General features: G+C 40.3%; 1 protein-coding gene across 10 annotated transcripts in view; it reads right to left on the bottom strand.

Moving 5' to 3' along the window:
* Positions 1–11706: 11706 nt before the first annotated feature.
* Positions 11707–22533, bottom strand: part of cacna1g (calcium channel, voltage-dependent, T type, alpha 1G subunit) — a 332915-nt gene continuing 322088 nt past the window's right edge. For 8 of the 10 annotated variants that reach the window (XM_080872626.1, XM_080872635.1, XM_080872629.1 and 5 more), the window contains 3 exons: positions 20722–20917; positions 20363–20532; positions 11707–14202 (listed from right to left, as the gene is read on the bottom strand). In XM_080872626.1, the coding sequence (XP_080728752.1) occupies positions 13189–14202; positions 20363–20532; positions 20722–20917 (1380 nt within the window). In that variant the 3' untranslated portion in view covers positions 11707–13188. The remainder of the gene's footprint in view (positions 14203–20362; positions 20533–20721; positions 20918–22533) is intronic. The other 2 variants (XM_080872627.1, XM_080872634.1) reach the window with 1 other exon arrangement.

The raw sequence follows: 22533 nt of genomic DNA, 5'->3' as shown, positions 1-22533 counted from the left end.
TGCTTCCCCTGCCCATTATGTCTAAGTTCTCCCCGTGCTCTCTCTTCCCCCTGTGTGCCCTCTATGTATTTATGAGCCCTCGTCTCCCTTTGTGGTTGTTTCATGTTTCCCCAGCCCGTTATGTCTGTGTTTTCCCCGTGCTCTCTCTCCTCCTGTCTGAACCTCTGTGCACTTCCTGTTTACTTTGTGACTCTCACGCCCGTACATGTCATGTTCAGTTCACCCCGCCCTGTCTCGTTATGATTATCAGTGTCACCTGTGTTCCCCGTGTGTTCCCACTTTCCTCGTTAACCCTCTGTGTATTTCTGTCTGCGTCTCCCTCTGTTCAGCGTGACGTCGTCCCTCATGCTGTGTGTGATTCCCCCTGTGTTTCCTGGTGAGCTTTATGTTAGTTTTTCCCAGTTTAGTTTTGTATCTCCTATTATCTTTGGTCAGCAATAAAGCTGCTTTTTGAGTTCACCCCCGTGTGTGTGAGTTTTGCATTTTGGGTCCTCCTCCTGCCTGCCACACAGCCGAGCCTTGACAAATACTTTGCTGAAACACCTTTGACAGCAGATTTCAGCTCCATCCGGTTTGATGTGGAACATTGTCATCATGAGGTTAAAATTAAGGACGGAACTGCACATTGCTGCGTTCATGTTTGTCCCAATCCTTACGAGTCTCCCAGCTCCTGGTGCTGAAAAACATACATATTGACCAGGTGATGAGCGGTGCTGCTATACTTTTGAGTGTTGCAGAAATGATCGTCCTTCTAGAAGATTCTCCTCGCACAACAAAGCAACACTGGACCTCTGTCAGAGTAACCATCATGTTCTTCATCAATGAATGATGATGAATGTAAAAACAAAGAATTACCTGATTTTTGTTACTGAGAAAAATGAGAACCAGGACCTTCGTTTTAAATTTTGATAGAACAGAGGCAATATAATGTCCTCGTAAGTGGATATCAGGCCCTTGTAGAGCAAAATTTTGTATTTTGGTCTAGACAACCCAAAATGTGGGGTCCACATATGTGGACGCCAGGTCCTAGGAGGTTAAGGCCAAGATTGCTGGGCTGCCAGCTCTAGGAAGAGTCCTAGTGGTTCCAAACATCATCTATTCATGAATGCTAGAGGCCACTGTGCTCATACAGCATGGATTTGGAGCAGCAGAATTTAACTGATATCAATGCCCTCTATTTAGCTGCCAGATTTTAATATATACTCAGATCATACTTAAAGCTAGCTTATGGTAATTTGTTTGTGATCTGTTCATCTGATCCTGTCTTGCATCCAACCACCACTACCAGCCCACTAATGTCATACATGAAGACTTAGACTACTGTTGCGTACTGAGTAACATACTCTCCACACACGATTTATGGATCTGGCATTGCAGACATGTAGCAAAAGTCTGATGACTTGCATTTATTTTTATTGTTTTTTGCAAAACTTTATGATTTTTCAGCCATTAATATGTCTGCACTTTTACCGATTAATTTACACATTTACAAATGTGATTACACATAAACACAGATCTGAATATGCACACACACATTTTACCATGCACACACAATCAAAATACACACACCCAAACTGAGATACACATGCACAAATAGTTTTGCTATAATAATAGCCTCATCCTGCATCATCCCTTTGTCAGTCGACCCTTACTTGTGAATAAGACCTTAAGATAACTAAACTCATCCATTTGGGGCATTAACTAATTTCAGAGTCACTGCATGCTTTGTAAGACTAACCCTCAGGATGAGGATATCATATACCTGCAAGAACTCTTTTTCTCAGATTCTTTCTGTTGCCGGTGTTTATTTGAATAAGATTCAGGTTTACAATATCATGGTTCTTTCAATACCATGACGACTTTCCAAACAATTGCTGATTTCAGATAAAGCCTTCTGCAGCAGCCTAATCGGAGTTTACACATTTCAATTGGGCTGCTTGGTGATAAATGATAAATGAAAATAGTATGAAGAGTATAAGAGAAGCTAAAGCAACAAAGGCAAGTGAAGGTGACATCAGATAGCATGAAAAAGGAAAATCTATGTCCGAGTCATCCTCGCAACGAAAAATCCAGGCATCAAAGCATCTTTGATCGTTAACTAAGAGGATTTCACAAAATATTCTGCTAGAAGCTGCTTTTCACTGCACTCAGAGAAATACTGTTGCTTTGAAATATAAGAAGTTTGCAACAATATTCTCCTCCACACAAAATGCTGCTCCTGCTACTCTTCAGTAAAATCTGAAAAGAGACTGTTGGTGATAAGCTGTATTATTAGACTTGTATTATTGGTTTAAAAGGGACTGATACTTTACAGTACAGTAACACAGTACAGTAACAGCTTGCAGCAACTGTTTCCTTGTTCTTTTGTTGTGTGAAGGGGAAAAAAGGCTGTAAAAGATTATCAGCAACGTCTCTTTCTCGTACTCCCTAATGTGCAGCTATATGCTAATGGAAAGCATCCAGTCCTACAACCGTCAGTGCACATGTTAAAGTCAATTAGTGTGATGGCGGCGAGGACAGCCATTACATTCTGCAAGTATCGTCATAAATTTTTGAGAGGGTGATAAGAAGCGTTTTTCACTTATGCTAAAAAAAAATACCTGTAACCTGGGCCCATACTGGAGAGTCGTAATCCTTTGAGTTACAGATGTTATTCCCGAAGAAAATAATCACACATTTTGAAGTCTTTTGTTCTAGCCACTGCCATCCTTATGAAGCCAGGTGTAATCAAAGTGCTAAGTTAATAGCTAGCATTACCAAGCTAGTAAGCTGTTGCTAGCTAGTAGACATAAAATTGTTTGTCTCTTTTTGACTTTAACCCACCAAAACTGAAGCACAAACTTCTTGGATGGTTTGGACCACACTGCCAGCTACTGGACCTCTCCACAGTGGAGAGGTCGAGTTCACTGAGTCAAATTAGTCCATATGAGGCCTAGCACAAACTCATCAATCAATGTCAGTGTCGCTAACACCAGTATCCAGATAAGTGTGCTATAAAAAACATACCCTCCTCAGAGTTGTAACAAAGAAGGAAACTATCCCTAGAGGCCACAACCACTTTGTGTACCAGGCAGTAAACAAGCTTTTTAGTGTCATAAAATTTTACATTTTAACAGGGCAGTCTGTGGGGGATTGACTGTAGACAGCTTTGAGTGGCACCAGCTGGAGTTTGTGGGACTTCCTTGGTATGTTGTAGTAGAGATGTTACTAATATCTACTCTGTGTTATGAGGTAAAGTCAATATACTAAGTATGTTTGAAATGTACATAGACTACAGACCCTTTCAATAAATATATATGTGCAGGCAGACATTTTCTATAATGTTAGCTTTCTCTTTAGGTAATGATAAATATGATAATTGGCTATAGAAGTTTCATATACACTCATAATAGGCATGAATGTCATCTAAATTTGGCCTTTTAATAATTTCTTTGTTTTTCCAGAACTAATGTTTAAAGTCATGGTGGCTACATCAATCTTTTTATCTTTGAAGAGTCTCTCTTAACCTTGTTCTGCTGTCCACTTCAATGGGAAATACTGGGTGATGAGGATGTGTTAGCAGTGTGGTACTAACAATTCAGCTTACAAATTGATACGCCAGATTTTTAAGCCATGTTTACCCGTACATATATAGATTTCTCCATTCCTAGAAATGTATCTAACTAACATCTGTTTTTAAAATTTGAAATATATGACATGCTGACATGCTTTAGGCACAAATCCAGGATAGGGATTATTACTTCCAGGCCATCCACTACCTTAATGTGCTTTATTACGCCTAAATCAGTGTTGTTGTTCCTGTTGTCAGGATTGCATGGTCTGGGGTTATTTAAAGACAGCATGAAACAAAGTTCATACATTTAAAAATTCTGAATCTCATAACGCTATATAGATTTCAGAGTGGGAAAGGTTTATTTCTAAAATAAAATTAGAACTTTAAAAAGTGGAAATCCATTTTATAAAACCGTACTGGAACACACTGGCACGCATTAAAAGAAAATGAGAAATAATATCCTTTAATCCTGTTAAGCCTGTCTCTGAGAGGATGGTTGAACTTTCAACAATCACAACAAGTTCATGGAACAAAACTATTTTTCTTGCTTTCTCACTATAAAAGGCACCATGAAAATCGTGTTAGAACTACCACAGCTAACTGTCTTACACACTTACAAAGACATATGCAGCATTAGTTTCTGTATGAGGGTTTACTGCTGTTCATTCATATGTAAAGAAATGCTGAATTGAAATTCTCGGCTCATATGTATTTGTAAAAACATTTCTTTTCATCCTTTGCTGGTCAAATATATGACAGCAACACCCTGCGACTGTAAACTGCAGCTGCCCGGTTCTTTGTCCACTTTTTGTCAACTTTTTGTACGGTGGTCCACTGATCTTTGGTGTGGATCAGAATGAAATATTCATAACTCCCTGATGATGAGGCCCAGCTGACTTTGGTGATCCTCTGACTCCGTTGTTGGTTTTATAGAGCTACACCAGTGAAAAGTTGTGCGTATTACTTGTAATAATGTAGAAGCTGATTGTATCAATACTTTGACACTTTTGGATACTGTCAACAGTATAACTGAGCATATCTGTGGAAAGAAAAACAAGTCTACAATAGTAAGTGAAAAGTTTGAGAATGACACTTTTCATATTTGCTTTCAACACCAGGTAGAAACCAGTCACAGCTGTGCAGGTACACTAACTTTGACTCCTCGTTCAGTTACATAATCACATGCTGGGTTTGACATGAAGAAGAATGTGTGGGACAAGAAAGATAGATCATAATCTTTGAATCTGTGAATCTTTATTTAACAGTCCTGTAGTGGTAATATGCCAAATTTGTCTTTGTTGTCTGTGCATCTTTTATTTCTTAAACCAATAAGCAATCTTAATGATTCAGATTTTAAGTTTTATGATACATAAGGCTCAGAGGCCAGAATAGCTCCAGGAAAGTCCTACCCACAGGGTGGCTTTGTAAAACGTGAAGGGGGCATACATTTTGGACTTTTAACTGTGTTTTTTTTAATCAGTTTTACAGCTTTTCCTACTGATAAAGACCTCGCCCATTTCCAATAATATTCTACCAAAGTAATCAAGAAATAGATAATAGGGTTTTGTAATTAGAGTAATTAGAGTCCAGGCAATAGGCTAACACCAAAGTTCTAAAACTAAATGAAAAAAACCCCCACCAAAATGTACCTAATTTAAATAAAAAATAAAACTAACAGAAACAATTTTGTGAACATAGAGAATTAACTAAAATAAATTTAAAAAAAATATGGAGGACATATTTTCTTGTTTTCTTGGTTTTTATACTTTTACTTTCAAGAAGTTACCGTTTTTTATTGTAATAGCTATACGAATTTTATGAAATCTTGCCTCTGACGTATTCCCTCCTTACAATAATATTAAAAAACAGACTAAAACAAACACTAAAATTAATAAAAATTGAACTAAAACAAAACATTTTTAAACAATAAAGACTAAACTGAAACAAGAAAATCCACCCTGAAAACTCACTGAAATTAAACAGAATTTAAAAAAGAAAGTACAATAAATAAAAAATAAAAACGATGGCTGTATGACGCTGTAATTTTACGCATTTACTTATACATTATGACAAAAAAAATTTTATCATGTAGAATAACTGAGGCTTACTGTTGAAATTGCACTTCTTTTTCTTATATTAGGATGTCTTCTTTAAACTTACATGGAGTCTGATTAGCATCAGATTAATCATCTGTTAATCAGATAACATCTCCAAATGTTACTTTGGAGAGAACTTTGTTGAGGAAAATTAAATGTTATTTTTTTCTTTGCTCCTAAAAACAAATTCTAAATTAATTGACCTGGCCTCCATCCAAACCTTTTGGAAAGATATGCTAGTAATTATTTATCTTGGATACTTCCCAAATAAACATATACCAGAGAGCTGACTTTGAAAAGGCCGACCTAGAGGCACCTTGTTTATTAACATTATTAAAAATTTACATACTAAGACTACAAAAAGACGTGGAAGAGAGAAGGTGGGAGAACTGGTCCTGTTATTTAATATCTGGAAACAGACTTGTGCTAATCGTATGAGATGGTTCTTTTTTTATTTTTATGAACAGTTTAGATTCTCTGTTAATGCAGTAAATAAGACTCCTGTAGAGTAACCGGATCCAGATCTGTGTGATCACAATCCAGGAGAGTGGGTCTCTTATCCTCGCTGATAGAAGCTGCATTTAGCGCTTCACAGCCATCAGAATGTGCTCGGTTGTGGTTGCCAGGACTGCCAGTCTTATCCAGTTGTGGGGACTGGTTTCTTTGCTCTAACTGTTGAGCGGGCGCTGTATTGTGGGCACACTGTAGCAGATGAATAATACCACTGAGATGTTCAAGCTGTTCACATCACAACTGCTCTGACTCCTCTTTGCAGTTTGGCTGCGAAGCTGCTCCGTTCTCTGATCACTCTTACTCTCTGATCACAGCTCCTCATTATGTAGTCTCAGCTGTTGCGTTGCTTTGAGCAGAGCCTCCTGCTCTTTTTACAGTCTTTTATCCTCTCTGTCTTCTCGTCCCATTGATCTCAAATGTCCTATGCAGTTAACTATATTCTAGGGAAATAAGCATATCCATGAACGTAGTCAGAGTTCTTTTCATCTATCAGAAAATAGATGAAAATAACTGTCTGCTAAATATTGGGTATCTACATTAACAGTCAACTTATCTTGATGTCACACTCTGAACTGTAAAGTATCAAGTGTGGCCTGCAAGTCACAGCCTCGTTAGCTCAGGAGAGAAACAGTGAAACACAATGCTCGTGAAGTAAACTTTGGTCTGTGTGGTTCTTGGAACGCACAGAAATTAACAGAAGTTAGACTCTGTCTGAAAGACTAATGAACATGTGGGCAGCAGCCAGACTGCAGAGTGAACTCTGAATGGATTATCTCAGGAGGAGAGACTGCTAAGCTTTCTGATTGGCTGTCAGATATGGGTCGCCCCATGCACGTCATGAAGCACCTATCAGCCCACGGGCTGACAGGATGACTTTTTAACAAGCCTTTTGCAGCTGCCTAAGATGATGCTTTAGATTATGTTGTGTTAAGTGGCACCATAAATCCAGTTAATTCTAGTTTCGTTTCAGTACTGTATGAGGTGTGATCAAAATGTTCAGGGAACAAGCCCTTAAATATTACAAAAGAAAAAGAAAAAAAAACACCACCTGATTGATGTTTTCCAATCTTTTTCTGGGGTTTGTCTTGCTGCTAGTTTAACATGAGTCCTTGGAATTTCTTTTACAATAATATTTCCTAAACAGCTAGACTCACTCACAGTGAAATTCAGCTTGAAGAATATCAAAGAATCACCCTTGGTCCATAAGATCTATTTAGAAGTTTAAGTATATTGTTCCTGTAGGCAAACCTATGAAATTCAAATAGAATTCAAATAAATAAATGAAGGAAAAATTGTGGTTCATATTGTTCATATTGTTTTGTAAAGCCCACCCTGTGCTAGCCCACTGCATTATGTGGGATCAGAGGCTCACACATGTGTAGGAATCATGTAAGTGACCCAGGTAAAAATGGGAAATTGCAGCTTCAGGCAAAGGTGCATGATCATTTAAAGGAAATCCTCTGTAAGGATTACTGGCCATAATAATGGGAGCTCTGGTTTTTGCCAAAATTAAACACCTGTTCTGTTCCCCAGATTCCTTGAGGTTTTTCAGTACAACTGGTATATTACACTGTACTTTATTTATTTAGCCGTGTCTGGGCCTAAACTCCGCTGCAGGTCCATATATCAAACGATCACTATGGCATTACTGAGAGTTGAAAAACTGTCTAAAGTCTTTCATCTTTAATAAAATGATCAGCGTTCTGCTCTACCAGATGTAACAACTGAGTTTAACATCCAGGTATCCATGAAAACGGAATTTATGACATTTAACGGAGTTAGTTAGCAGGAAGTTAGCTCACTAGCTTCTATCTAAATACAATATAGCATGTCCTGACTGCGGGGTTTTGGACACAAATTAAAACGTACAGCTCTGCTATCACTTCCAACATAAATGAAGACAGAAAACTAAACAGCAGTGACGTTTGTAGGGTTACTGAAGTTTGGCTAGCTGGTATATAATGATGTGCTACGTGACTGCTAGCGACACAGCTATGTTAGCATAATATAAACAAGCTAACTTTTTTTTCCACTCGATAAAAGTTAACGTGAGTGTTCTCGGTGGTCAGGAACAAATGTAATCGCATCCAGGATGCTGTAAAAGGACCAAACTTCAGCCAGGAGAACAACTGAGATAATCCATCCACAATACGAGGTTAGTCATTCATATACTGCTGCATGGGCTGGGCTGTAGTTACATCCTAAGGTTTTAAAAACTGAGCTTAAATAAATGATTAGCGGTAATAAAAGCCGAGAGAGGCCAACAGTGATCACTGACTGTTTTAGGAGCTTTTTGAGATCAAATAGAAGAAAATACAAAACATTAAACATGTTAACAACACAAAAGCCATATTAAACGCAGACTACTTTAGGCCCGGAAGTAGGATCCATCACGTCATCACTTAACGACCGGATTAGTAAATTAATAATAATAGTAATAATAACAATAATAATAATGATAAAAATAATACATTTTATTTAAAAGTGCCTTTCAGAGCACTCAAGGACACTGTACACAGCAGAACAAAGCAAGCATACAAACAGGCAGTTTACAAAATCATAAAACATAAAAATAGATTTAACATAGAAGAATGGAAAAGGTTATGTGGGATAAGCTATTTTGAACAGGTTAGTTTTGAGTCTAGACTTAAAAAGAGAAAAGGAAGTGATATTTCTTATATCAGGAGGTAGGGAATTCCAAAGTCGAGGAGCAGAGCAGCTGAAAGCCCTGCTCTCCATGGTGGCAAGATGAGGAGAGGGGACGGACAGAGAAAGAGAAGAAGAGGATCTGAGACACTGAGATGGGATGCTGAACCACATCCAAGAGATATGGACGGGAGAGGAGATGAATTGCCTTAAATGTATAAAAAAATATTTTAAAATTGATGCGATATTGTTGTATTTCCATGAATGTGAGTGCATTTATAACATAATCCCACCTGTTTTATTACTGACTTATGCAGTGTTGCATATCAAACAGTTATTTATATAGTGCCAAATTGGAACAGTTGTACTGATAAAGATAAAGGTAAAGACCCTGCAAAAATAAAAGGAGAACTTCAACAATCACTTGATTACTTGGGGGAAGAATAAACTCCAGCAGAACCAGGCTCAGGGAGAAGCAGCCATCTGCCACGACCGGTTGGAGGTAAAGGGATGGAGACAGAAGGACAGAAAAGACATGGACTGTGCTTTTCACTGTACTGTTGTTGCTACCTCTGCAAGCCGCTTCACAACCCAGCTCCACCAAAGCTTCTGTAATGTTATGGTATTCATGTAATTTCTGACATTACCAATACTGGCTCCAATGGCACCACTGTCTGCTCTGTTCTGTGAGGGGGTCTCTCACAGTCTATACGCATTCTAGATATTAAACCATTAAAACAGAGTATCTAGTCTATAAGTCTGATGTCATTAGCAGTCTAAATTTTGCTTCAGGTCCCAAAGTCAAACAAACACTGTGGCATCACTAAGAGTTACAAACTGTCTGTCTGTTTCATCTTTAATAAAATGGTGGCTACTCTAACAGGTGTAACAATTAAGTTTAACATCCAGGCATCCATGAAAACAGAATTTATAAAATTTAACAGCGTTCGAAGTTAGCAGGGAGTTATCTTGCTAGTTTCCACTCAAACATAATATACCATGTTCTGATTGAGGGATATAGCTCTGCGATCACTTCCAACATAAACGAAGACAGAAGACTAAACAGTGACGTTTGTAGTGTTACTGATGTTGGGGTAGCTGATATATAATGATGTGCTACGTGGTGGCTAGCGACACAGCTATGTTAGCATACACAGTGAAGCTGGAGAGTGAATGCTAACTTTTTTCTACTCGATAAAAGTTTACGTGAGGGTTCCCGACACAAATGCAATCACATGGCAGGATGCTATAAACGGACCAAACTTCAGCAGGAGAATAACTGAGATAATCCACAATACGAGGTTAGTCATTAATATACTGCTGCATGGGCTGGGCTGTAGTTACATTGTAAGGTTTTAAAAACTGAGCTTTGAAATGAATAGTGGTAATAAAAACTGAGTGAGGCCGACAGTGATCACTGACTGTTTTTAGGGGCTTGTTCGTGATTAAATAGATCAAGATACAAAGCATTAAAACATGTAAAAACACAACAGCCGTAATATAGGCAGAATAGTTTGGACCCAGAAGCAGGGTTCAAATATCATCACTTAAAGACAGGATAGTTGATGACAGAGAGCAAGAGGGCCACATCTCTCTATTGCTAATTACTTTATACAACTAAAACAGGTTTTGCTATATCTGTTGATATTGCGTTACTACATGGATTGACAGGTGAATTTGAAGCTTCTAACATGCAAGTCAGCTAGGTAAAAATAGACAGCATGTAAAGATAGAGCCAGAGCCAGGAAAAGAACTGGCCATGAAAAAGGCACACAGACACCACTCGACAGCAACACCACAGGTGCCAGCGGTTTGCCCTTGGCACCTGTGGTGTTGCTGGAATGAGATGGAGAGGATTGCTTTATTTATTTATTGGATAATGTAGCCTTGATTCTCTAGCTGTACACAGAGATGAGTGGGCTATCGAGCTTCTTTTCCGCCCCACACCCTATTTTCATTTTCAAATCGGTGGTTTACACATTTACTCGTGTAACAGACTTTTCAAAGTGAAATAGGAGGCATAATCTAAGATGTAGAATAAAAAGATGTAGCCTTCAAGATTAAATGTCTCCACAATCAGTTCCACTTTCTGTGAGAAAGGAGCAGTACTATAAATGAGCTAGCAAAGAATGAGGTGACAGAGAAACAGAGCAGATATATGTCGCCTCATAAAGGTTTTTACACATCGACCGGTAAATTGAGAGCTTCACTTTTACACTCAGCTCCCTCTTCACCACGACGGACCGGTGCAGCGTCCGCATTACTGCAGCTGCAGCCCCAATCCGTCTGTCGATCTCCGGCTCCCTTCTCCCATCACTCGCGAACAAGACCCCGAGATACTTGAACTCCTCCACTTGGGGCAGGAACTCATCCCCGACCCGGAGTGGGCACTCCACCCTTTTCCGGCTGAGAACCATGGCCTCAGATTTGGAGGTGCTGATCCTCATTCCCGCTGCTTCACACTCGGCTGCGAATCGTTCCAGTGCGAGCTGGAGGCCCTCACCCGATGAAGCCAATTGGTTAGTGAAATTATCTTACCTCATTAGTTTCTTACACCACAAATGATGATTTTATGCTTCATAAACCACATCATGGCAGCAAAAATGCGTAATCTAACACAGTGGCTACAAAAAATTTTAAGCCACCTTTCGTTTCTTAATCGTTTTCCGGAAACATGGGAAACAGGTTCAGGAATTTAATGAAATCATGAAAACAAGGAAGTACATTATTGTAGAGTTCGAGCTTGAGAATCAATATTTGATACCGTATGAGCACCTTTAATCTTTACTACAGAGTGAACTTTCTCAGGCAGCTTTCCTGTAATTTCTTCAGGCTTCTCAGAAGACATTAAAAGCTCTTCTTGGCTGCCTTTTGTATTGTTCCCTGTCAAGATGATCCCACACTGCTTCAGTAATGTTGAGGTCTGAGCTTTGGGGAGACCAATCCATGAATGGTTGTATCCCATTGCGTGTTTTTCTGTCCAGGTATGCTTTTACCGCATTACTGAAAAATTAAGCTCAAGAACACTTTAAAAAAATATAAGTCTGTCCACTTTGAAGCAAAGTTCTGAAAAATGAAGCGTTGTATAGGAATAAATTTATGAACTGCTAATCAACACTCTGTTGTCTTATGACTGACTGGATTTTGTAGCCATCCACTCACTCCAGCGAAGACAACCCCAACATTCTGGCAGACGTTGAAGATGGCTGGCAGATTCTGTTTCTCCACTGTAGCTCTAACTTGTACTTACATTGCTGAAGAGGTCCCGGTGTAGCTTCAGATTGTACAATCATTGCCATAGAACTTGTGCCACAACATATAGAAGCAGAAATACAGCTTAGACGTCACTGTTGTGTATGCAGTATGTTTAGAATGCAGCCATTTCCATATCAGTTAAACTATCAATCAATCATTCTTACAAATGCGGTGTATTACCTTTGTACTTACCTAAGATATCATGAGAATTTTTTTTGTGCGGACTAAGAATGCTGAATCTGGGGTGAGTGGCCATGAAATGTGAGAAGAATTGACATGGCTGTTTTTCTCAGACTGTTCATCAGTCATTCTGTCTAAAAGGCTTTGGAGCTGTCAGGAACACATGAAAGAAACAAGCAATCAGGTTATCGTCCAACAATCAAACCACCAAGGTCTGCGTGTGCTTAAAAATCCAAGCTCAGTTTAATGACTTGTTTTTTGTTTTTTTTTATATATATATTTATATATTATTCCTACAAATACTGGTTTTCACCACTTTGAAAAACGTTCACTTTCCTTAGTAAACCAAGAAAGCTAGAAATATCCTACAGTGAAAAAGAAAGACAAAGACAAACCATTGTTGACCAAACAAAAAACAAAAAAATAAAAAAAAAGAAAGAAAATCACAAAAAGACATGAAAATAACAGTTAAATGAAATTAAAAACAACATCCTGTACAAACACTATGGGCCAATAATTTAAGAAAATAGTGTCTCTAAATATTGCTTTGTACCTCCACTGACCAGGTCCGCTCTGTATTAACACCAGGCAGTTCATATGGCGACCGCAGTGGGCGCTAATAACCCAGGCGCTGATGTCACTCCAGGGGTTATGGGGTCAAGCTGCAGCCAGATAAATATTTGTCGTTCTCTTCTTCTCTGGCTGTTTTGGCAGTAACAATACAAAGACAAGGGATGGTCACACTACTACAGTACTGCACTCCTTATGAAACCAAGGATGTTTTTACTGTTTGTTGTAGTTTTACCATTATTACTTTCTACAGCATTATTACTAGAACTATCACCATCACAGACACACAGAGTGCATCGTGTGTTTATGTGTGTGGAGGGTTCGTCCGGCTGTGTGTGTGTGTGTGCGCGTGTGTGTGTATTCGAGTATTGGTGTTCAGTGCTCAGAGCTTGTTTTCTCAAAGGAGAAGCTGGGAAGAGTTAATAACTTGGAGTTGGTGTTGGGGTTCGGTGAACCTCCGTCCTGTCCTGAACCCTCTCCGACTGCCAGGTCAAAGGAGTCCTTGGAGTCACTGGAGGGTGCTCTCCTCCTCAGGTAGGTGTCCCGGTTGGGTAGGGGAGGGGGCATCCCTAACCCAGTCAGTCCCATGCCACCGAGCCCACCCAGGCATGGGTAGAGGCCAGACTGGGGTTCCAGTCCCTCAGGGGGGTCCACAGATATACAGGGTGGGCTCATTTTCTTCTTGCGGCGGGGGGAGGTCTGAGCGGGGATCTGGCTTTGAATCTGCAGGCTGTCGGCCCGAGACACAAAGCCGGAGGAGGTGGAGTTGGTGCTGCACTGGGGGCTGGAATCAACCGGAGAGCAGACTTCCACAGAGTGGCGCCGTGGGTCGTCCAGCCAGGAGTAAGGGCGGGGGCGGGGCAGGAGGGCGTTGCGGCCCTGCGTGTCAGCGCTGTGGAACCTCTTCAGCTGCCTCAAACATGGACTCCGACTTTCCTGGCAGCCCGCGTAGCTGCCGTAACCCTCGTTCCCGCCGCTGCTGCTGCTGTCCTCGGCCGTGATGTCATCGCTGCCGGCCAACACCATCTGGTTAATGAGGGACACTTCCCGATCCTCTGACACCTCCTGCTGGGGTGGCCTGGCGGGTATGGGAGGGGGAGGCGAAGGGCAGGGGGAGTAGGAGGCGAGGCAATGCTGGTCGTGGTGCTGGGTGTGCACTGTGCTGGGACGTGATGGTTTAGGGGAGGCGCCCGGTGTGGCAGGGACCAGGCACAGAGCTGGTTGTTGAGGAGTAGGGTGTTGATGATGATGGTAGGGAGAGGGAGAGGTAGAGGAGATGGAGGGGATAGGGGATGGAGGGAGGCCAAGAGAGGCCACATTCACGAGTCCTTCACTGCTTTCCCCTACGTCGGTACAAAGGGCCTCCTGAGAATCAGTAGACACTGCAACCTGGAGAACGGGTGGGGGGAGGGGAATTAAAGTAAATGTGCAATGAGAGGAAGGTCGGGAGGGGGAAGGGGGATGAGAGGGGGGAGATTGGTTAGTGATAGATGATGAGGGTGAGAAGCAGCAGTTTGGGTCAAAGTTCACAGTCTGACCAGCTCACTGTCACAGTCCTCTGTGTACTATTTTAGTTTTCTAAGAAACATTATTGTGATAATTGTAAGATGATGTTGCTCAATGCCAATATTTCAGATTAAGATTTCTCAAGAGTAACTTGGGTAAGAAACATCTGACATTAGCGGATACTTTCTGTGCTTTCACATTCATGTGTTGAAGGTTTAAAGTTACTCTGTGCTCTGACGTTTAAAAAAGAAGCCAAAAAAACGTAGTAAATATTTGTGTCACGTAGGCATTGTAAGATTTATGTCTCATTCTTCAGTTCAATTCATTTTAATTCAATTCAGTTTTATTGAGAGGCACTTCATAATGTAAGGTAAAGACCCTACTATCTGATTTAATTTTGAAAGTAAACCTTTTTGCATTTTTTTCATGCAAAATAATGAGAAAATTATGGTTGCCTTGGGAGGTCAAACACACTGCAACTTAAGGAAACCGGTAAATTTAAAACGCTGCAAAAAGCCAGAAACCAAAACACGTGAAGGATCGCACTGAGACGCGTTTACACGACGCAAAGAAATCTTCAGCATCGTGAGGGAGATAAAGATGTGAGGTAATATGTCTTTTAATCATGTGATTCATATAATACTGTAGCTACATGTTTGCTGTTAGCCATTTACTGTTAGCTTGGTACTTCTGCAATTCATTTATTTATATAGTACCAAATCACAACAGCAGTTGCCACAAGGAACTTTATACTGTAAGGTAAAGACACTAAAGTGAGACAAAGAAAACCCCAACAATCAAATCGCCTTTCAGTGAGCACTTGGTGACAGTGGGAAGGCAAAACTCCCTTTTAACAGGAAGAAACCTCCGGCACAACCAGGCTCAGGGAGGGGCGACCATCTGCCATGTATGTTAGAGGTTGCAGTTCTGCAACTGTTTTGTCACCTTATTGTCACCGAAGAAACACTTCCATTTTGTTTTTTTAGTTTTAGTTTGGGAGTTTTGTTCTGTGCTTTTGGGGTTTATTTGTTTGTTTTTTGTGAGCTTTTGTGGCACTTCTGTTGTGTTTTATTCAACTTCCATTGTGTGTTGTTTTTTTTCTATTTACATTTTGTTTTGCGTGCTTTTGCAGCATTGGCTGGTGTTTTCCCAAGTTGCAGGGCCACCATAGCAAACTGCAAAAGGACTACTTTTATGACAAATCATAATGTGAGACATAGAAATCTTACAATACTTAAAAATTGCCACAACATCATAAATAGCTTGGAGTCCAATACGCAGCCAAAACTGTTGCAATTTTTAAGTAGGTAATTTTATTCTTTAAACTAAGAAACAAAAAAGTGTTAAGTACAAGCAATTATTTCAGTGTTTATGTTTTCGACTATTTTTTCTACTTCCAGATCAGCGTGATGGCACAAAGACGGGATATTCCTAATATGGTCATCTCAGGCTACGTCCACACTAACCCGGATAGATTTGAAAATGGCGTTATCGTCGTTGTGCATCCACATTGAAACGGCCGAAAACGCTTACGTTCCAGTACTGCGCATGCGTAAAACGCAAGAAGATTCGGCCTGGCTCATTTTTGTCTGCCGTTTATTTACTTTGGGGCTCGTTGAAACGTCACGGCAAAATGGCGAGGAAAAGCACCGCGTTTTTTAAATGGACTAACAATGAGGTGGAGTTGTTGCTGCGAGTAACACAAAAGTACAAAGTTGCAAAAGCGAAGTGAAATTGAAGAATTTGAAGAAAAGCTAACTGAAGCATGTACAAACTTATATTAATCTTTAATAGGGCTGTCAAAATTGAGAGCAAACAAAAAAACTGCTGTATAATGCCCTCCGCTATCTTTCTTTAATTGGTCACATGACTGCATCACATGACTAAAATGCGTCATCGTTTTCGAAAGTCTCCGTTTTCGCTGTCCACACTGTGACGCGAAAGCACTGTCTTCAAATGTATTTGTTTTCGAGAGCGTTTTGAAAACGCTGTGTTTTCCTTCGGGGGAAAACGCAGACTCAGTGTGGACAGGAGGCCAAAATGGAGAGAAAACAATGCGTTTTCAAACAAAAACGCATTCGTGTGGACGTAGCCTCAGGCACACAGCTCTGTATGTTTGTGACAGGCAGAGTTAATTGGAGGACTCCTTTATAGGCAGACAATCTAACACACAGGTGTCGAACTCTAGGCCTCGAAGGCTGCTGTCCTGCTTGTTTTCCAACTAACCTGCCCTGGTAGCTTCTTACTGGCAAAGCACACCTGATCCAGGTAATCAGCAGCAGGTAGAGCAGGGATATCTCAAAAACAAGCAGGATACCAGCCCGAGGACTGGAGTTTGACACCCCTGACCTAACATGACTCATTCCAGTATACTACAAATAAAGATTATTATGCTCGTTGTATCATGCAAAGATCTAGCAGTCTCGGTCGTTGTGTCCTTGGGCAAGACACTTCACCTACCGCCTACTGGTGTTGGCCAGAGGGGCCGATGGCGCGATATGGCAGCCTCACCTCTGTCAGTCTGCCCCAGGGCAGCTGTGGCTACAACTGTAGCTTGCCTTCACCAGTGTGTGAATGTGAGAGTGAATGAATAGTGGAATTGTAAAGCGCTTTGAGGAGTCCCGAAAAGTGCTATATAAATGCAATCCATTATTATTATTATTATTATTATTATTAGTAGTAGATTTAGAGAAAGATGACCCAGGTAGATGTTTCGGCACATTACATTCATCTGAATAATTTACCCTGAATTTTAAGGCATATATTTTCACTAATTCAACTAATAACTCAGTCCATTAATAAGGTTTCGAACAATATAGCTAAACACATATGTGAATAATATTTTAAAGAACGAAGGTAGCTGGGAAAAGTGTATAGTATTTTATTGTTTTGATTATTGTTTTGTTATATTTTGGGGTTTTTTATGGACTGATTGACCGCTGGCTGAAACGGTGAGCTCCGAGCCAGACCAAATGACCATCTAACCTTTGACCATTCATACAAAACCCTGTTAGCCGTCAGCACTGCAGTTTCACGAAGAGTTTGCAACCAATTGTGACCCTTATCTCTATTCAGAACCATGTACAGGGTGTGAGGCCAGCAGGCTGAGGGAAAACAGTATGTAACGACTGCAGTAGTGGAAAGGTCAATAAGCACAGTGGTTGCTAAAATGTCCCGATGAACTCATGACTTTTTCTTCATCTCTCACAGACTTGGGAGAGGGCATTGATAGCAGGGTGCTTGAATCTAACAGTGTTGAATTGGGTCAGCTCGAATATGCTCTTAAATCTATAGAGATGAGGAAATAAAACATGCATGAGTTTTAGAGCACAGCACTCGGAGCAGTGTTTGGATTTATGGGGGTTTCTCTGCATGAGAATGCTGTAACCACAGTGACACCAAGTGGGCAAAGGTATCACAAGCAGGCCTGGCCAATCACCAGCCACAGCAATGCAACACCAGGTAGGAAATCATAAGAGTGCACACTGGAACGAAGCTTAAAAGGATCACCCTGTCAAAGTTCATTTTTCAAAACTATTTTTATAAGCAAAACTGACTTAATAGTACCACACTCAACTATTAATAACTATTAAAGCACTAACCTAGGCAATACAAAATTCTCTGGTGCTCAATAATCATGATTCTGAGTAGAAAATAGCCAAATGCAACTGGACAGCACTTGCTGTTTTGTAGCAATCCCCTGAGTTGTATTTGTTTGTAATATATTAAGTGCACCGTACCATGAGTGACATAGCCACACTACACCTGTATCTTGCTGCAATACATTCTATCATGTGACTGGAAGATCCAGTTACGAGATGCTATGTAGTTCCAGTCACTTGCACAAATCAATAAACTCTCACTAAGTTAGCTCCTTACAGGCTAACTAGCTACCTGTTGAGAGAGTTAAAGATACTCTGTGGCTGATGCTTAGCAGTAGACAAACATTTGGGTCAATGAGTGGCAAAGAAGGGAGGGGGGCAAGAGAGGACTCTATTTGTGTGTGTGTGTGTGTGTGTGTGTGTGTGTGTGTGTGTGTGTGTGTGTGTGTGTGTGTGTGTGTGTGTGTGAATGCAATAGTGTGTTTGTTGGGCTGTCTCTCTGAAGATGAACATGGAGTCCAGTGTTTCTGAAAGGCCCAGTGGTAACTAAAGTCTACTGTCTGTTTCAGAAACAGGAGTATCTGTGTTTGAACAGAAGCTCAGGGTCGGGCGGCTTTTGGGCCCAGCTGAGCTGAGATCAAAGACCAACAGATACAGTGTGGAAAAATGAGACAGCAGATCAGTTAAACCCCAGGAAGAAGAAGACAGACAGAGGGGGGAAAGTGAATATGTTTAGAACATCCAACATGGAAAGCTTTAAATGATTCTCTTTCATGGAGTTTTAGAGCCACTCTTGGGATAGACTCTTTTGAATTAAGATTAAAGGCCTGATTTATCAAAAAAGGCATATTATAGGAGCATTAATTTCTGTTTGATAAAGCTGACAATTAATATTCCAAATGTGATTATATGATAAAGTTTTCCTTTTTGGTTAGTTTTGGTGATGTTTTTAAATAAGTTATGATGGCTGGGAATTTTGCGGATGTCTTTGCTGAGGCATTCTCTATCTGGATACCTCAAGGACCCGACAGGCTTTCAGGCTGCTTATTATCTAATTTGAAAGATAGTAAAGAACCTTACTATGCGTTTCCTTATCTGGACCACGGAGTAGATAAAAATGGTTATATAAAAATGTGAAAGGTTGCATGCAGAACTGGATGGCTATCACTGCTTTAGCACATGCTCATTTTTCTTGTTGTGATATAAAGTGTTTTAAAAGTCTTGAGCCACCCCTCATTTCTTAATACTTTGCTAGAGAAATGGAAAATAGCTGCAGAGATTTATTGAAAGATGTGTGTTACAATCTCGTGGAATGGAAATGCAGTATATAAGGCAATGCAGTTCTAACACGCTTGATATTTGACTATTATTTTTTAACACACACACTCCCTGAACTCTTTTAGGTAAGCTTTCTTGTAAATTCTTTAAATACTTTCAAGGAATATTTCTCAAGGCTTGGAAGGCATTCAAATGAGCAGTTATGCTAACACAAGATTATATAACAAAAAAATCAATACTACTCACAAATATGCTCTCATCAGTTAGTTTAGAGTGGAACTAAATTGTGCCATATTGACAATTTTCATTAGATGTTGGTAGAAAGTTGTTTTCTTTTTTATTTGGACTGAACTAAGCTAGCTGGCCTGTGTAGCGCAGCTTGAAAGGGCAAGGTTAGCTAAAACCTTTTTTATGCTATGCTAACTGTGCTATGCTAACTTTGGTACAGAAAAGTGTATTTCCTTTCATTTTAATTTTGAGATTTCATCAGCATCTTATTTATATTTATATATATTAAACTGTTATTAATAATAACACTGTAATAAATAAAATAAATAAATAAATTTAAAAAACAGTGTAGGAGGCATGTTTTCTTATTATGGTTTATGGTGAAAATGAAGACACAATAAAACAATACTACCTAATACACTAAACGTTGAGCATAGTTAATACTTGTAGCCACAAATATCTGCAAAAATAAGGCTTGATCGTTTCATGTAAAACTGCCATTATGTATCAAATTGTTTTAATATTATATTTAATAACAGGTACTAATATTTTGTTATAATGCATAATTTTTTTTTTATTATAAGTTAGTGATTCAGCGTTATAGAAGAAAGCAGGAAAAAACGAAACTTTCTTTTTAGCTATTATGGTTTAAAAATCACTGCTTTCCATTCAATATATTATCATTTTTCTCCCAGAGTGGTTCTAATACTCATAACTCGTATCCCACCGATTCCACTGGCAGCGAACAGTAAAAACTCCAGCAGTTTGTATAAGCCTGTATAGAGTTTGGTATGAACAGACAGTTAAGGACCACAGTCAAGTATAGACATATAATACAGATATGTATTATCACACTAAGTAGTAAAAAGACAGGATAAAACTAGAAAAGTAAATTTGGAGTCAAGTGAAAATCTGAAGCAGTGTGTTTTGCTCACCTGTCTGCGTAGCGTACGGCTAAATGTGTGTGTGCGTCTAGACGGTGGGTTTCGTGGTATACTCTCTGAATCTGAGTGGCTGTGTGGGCTGATGGGTCTGAAGAGGTCTGTGGGAACAGTCAGCTGCTGGGAAAACTCTGCGGGTTGTGAACGCACCGAGCCACTGGAGCCTGCACACAAAGCACAGTGCTGGCACCTTCAGTGAATACACAACAGTTACAGTAGGTGTGTTTACCTTAGATAAAATAACCTCCTCATGCCACAATGCTTTATGTTAAAAATCAAGCCCACCCATTTCTGTTCTGTCCTAATGAAACACATTCTACGCTAAATGACATTAAAGAGAAATGTGGCATTACCCGATTGGGCCCTGTGAGTGCCCAGTATGTGCTGGGGCCCCTGTGGGTGTGCTGCAGTGGGAGATGTTTGCCCCACGGGCTGTGGCGAGAGGAACATGTAGCTGTCGTTGGGTAGGGAGTGCGTGCGTCCCACCGCAGGCTTTCTGACGCTCAACAGGTTGTCGTCCCGAAGCGCCCCAGAACCAAGCTGCTCCGCCTGGGGAAGCAGAGAAAACAATCAGGGTCACCCAGAACAAGAAGAGCCTGGGCTGCTCTTTAACTCACTTACTCTCACACTCTTACCAGTACACTCACAGGTTGTCAACTGTCTAAGACACAATGTCAACAAAGAGGTACTGATCATCAGCATACACAGAAAACACAGAGGATCTTTGCACATTGGAGTTGACTGGCACAGAGCTGCCACAGATCACAGAAACATTTCCAATTCCTTTTTTAAAGCATGTGACACTCTGCTTCTTGTGTCTGCTTTTAGCCCGTCGGTCGTATAACTTTACATTAAGCCGTGATTGTGTGTCAGCTAGGGCAGTGTCCTGCAGCCTGACCCATTAAAGAATCAGTTCCCATTCAGCACAGAGCTACAGGGGGTCCAACACACTTTACAACCCTGTAGCAAACACACGGCAGCTCAGAGGAGACTGAAAAGTACACCACCAGAGGACAGCATACAGCACATCCACAGAAGTAGGCTGACAGGAAAGGACTGCGAGAAAAGACGAAGACTCACACGTAAAGCACAAAGGAAAAGAAAGAAGGAGGGGAGAGAACAGAGTTTACACACAGAGAGAGAAGAAAGTGAAAAAAGTAGTCAAAGGAGAAAAAACTGCAAACTGGCAGGTAAGGAGGCGCACTACTCTACTGGACTGGACTGGACTGGAAAGTAAAACACACCAGGCTGAAAAGGCGGAATGAGAAATAAAGATAAATTTGTTTCACCAGGGTACTTCAAAGCCACTTGAACACCTCTACCTCTTCACTCCATCGTCTTTATTTTTCTATTGCATTTGTCCCAGAACAATCCAATTAAGAGCACCTCGTTGGCCAGCGCTCTTTTTTTCTTATGATATACGTATTAATTCAGCAGCAACGCTGAGCCAAGGTGACAGTGACCCTCTCTGGTCATGAAGCCATGTGATCATTAATGACCCAAACCGGTGGTTAATAATACTCTGACACCCAGACGACATTCAATTTCATTTTCAGAGCCTGTAGGATGGCGTGTCATAGAGGGATCTATAGATTAATTGCAGTGAGGACACATACATGGGCTGCAGTGCATGACGACATGTTCAAAGAAAATAATGAACGGGGTCATGACAAAGAATGCCAGGATGTGGAAGATGCCTTTTACCAAGACCCTTACTCACTGTTATACTTAACACAACGTCTCATTTGTTTAGCAGTTGTCACGCGTCAACTATGGTTTAAGTGACCCATTGTTATTGTATGTGCAAGTGTAAGCTTTCCACATTTTATTTATTTAATTATTTGGAATCAGTTACATAGAAAACAGAAAAAGTTCTCCACTCATATTTCCCATATTAGATCCAATTTTGACAAGTTCAATAAAGTCTCACACATTCCCAGAATCTGTCTATAAAGTTTAAACTAAAAAAAAAGATTGGTTGTTTTTTTGCTATGCTTATACATTTTTTAATCTCAGCTCCAAATAAGCTGTTTTAGTATCTGTAGCTTCGAAAATGAGCTGCTGCTGGCCACGCCCCCATTTCAGAACAGTTTAGGTCCCAATTCATAGGCCGCATCCTTCTGAGGCCGCATTTGAAGGCCGATTACGTCACAGCTAGGCAACAA

The sequence above is a fragment of the Rhamphochromis sp. 'chilingali' genome (assembly GCF_963969265.1).
Source record: "Rhamphochromis sp. 'chilingali' genome assembly, chromosome: 22".
NCBI lineage: Eukaryota > Metazoa > Chordata > Actinopteri > Cichliformes > Cichlidae > Rhamphochromis > Rhamphochromis sp. 'chilingali'.
This window is presented reverse-complemented; position numbering and strand designations above follow the sequence as displayed.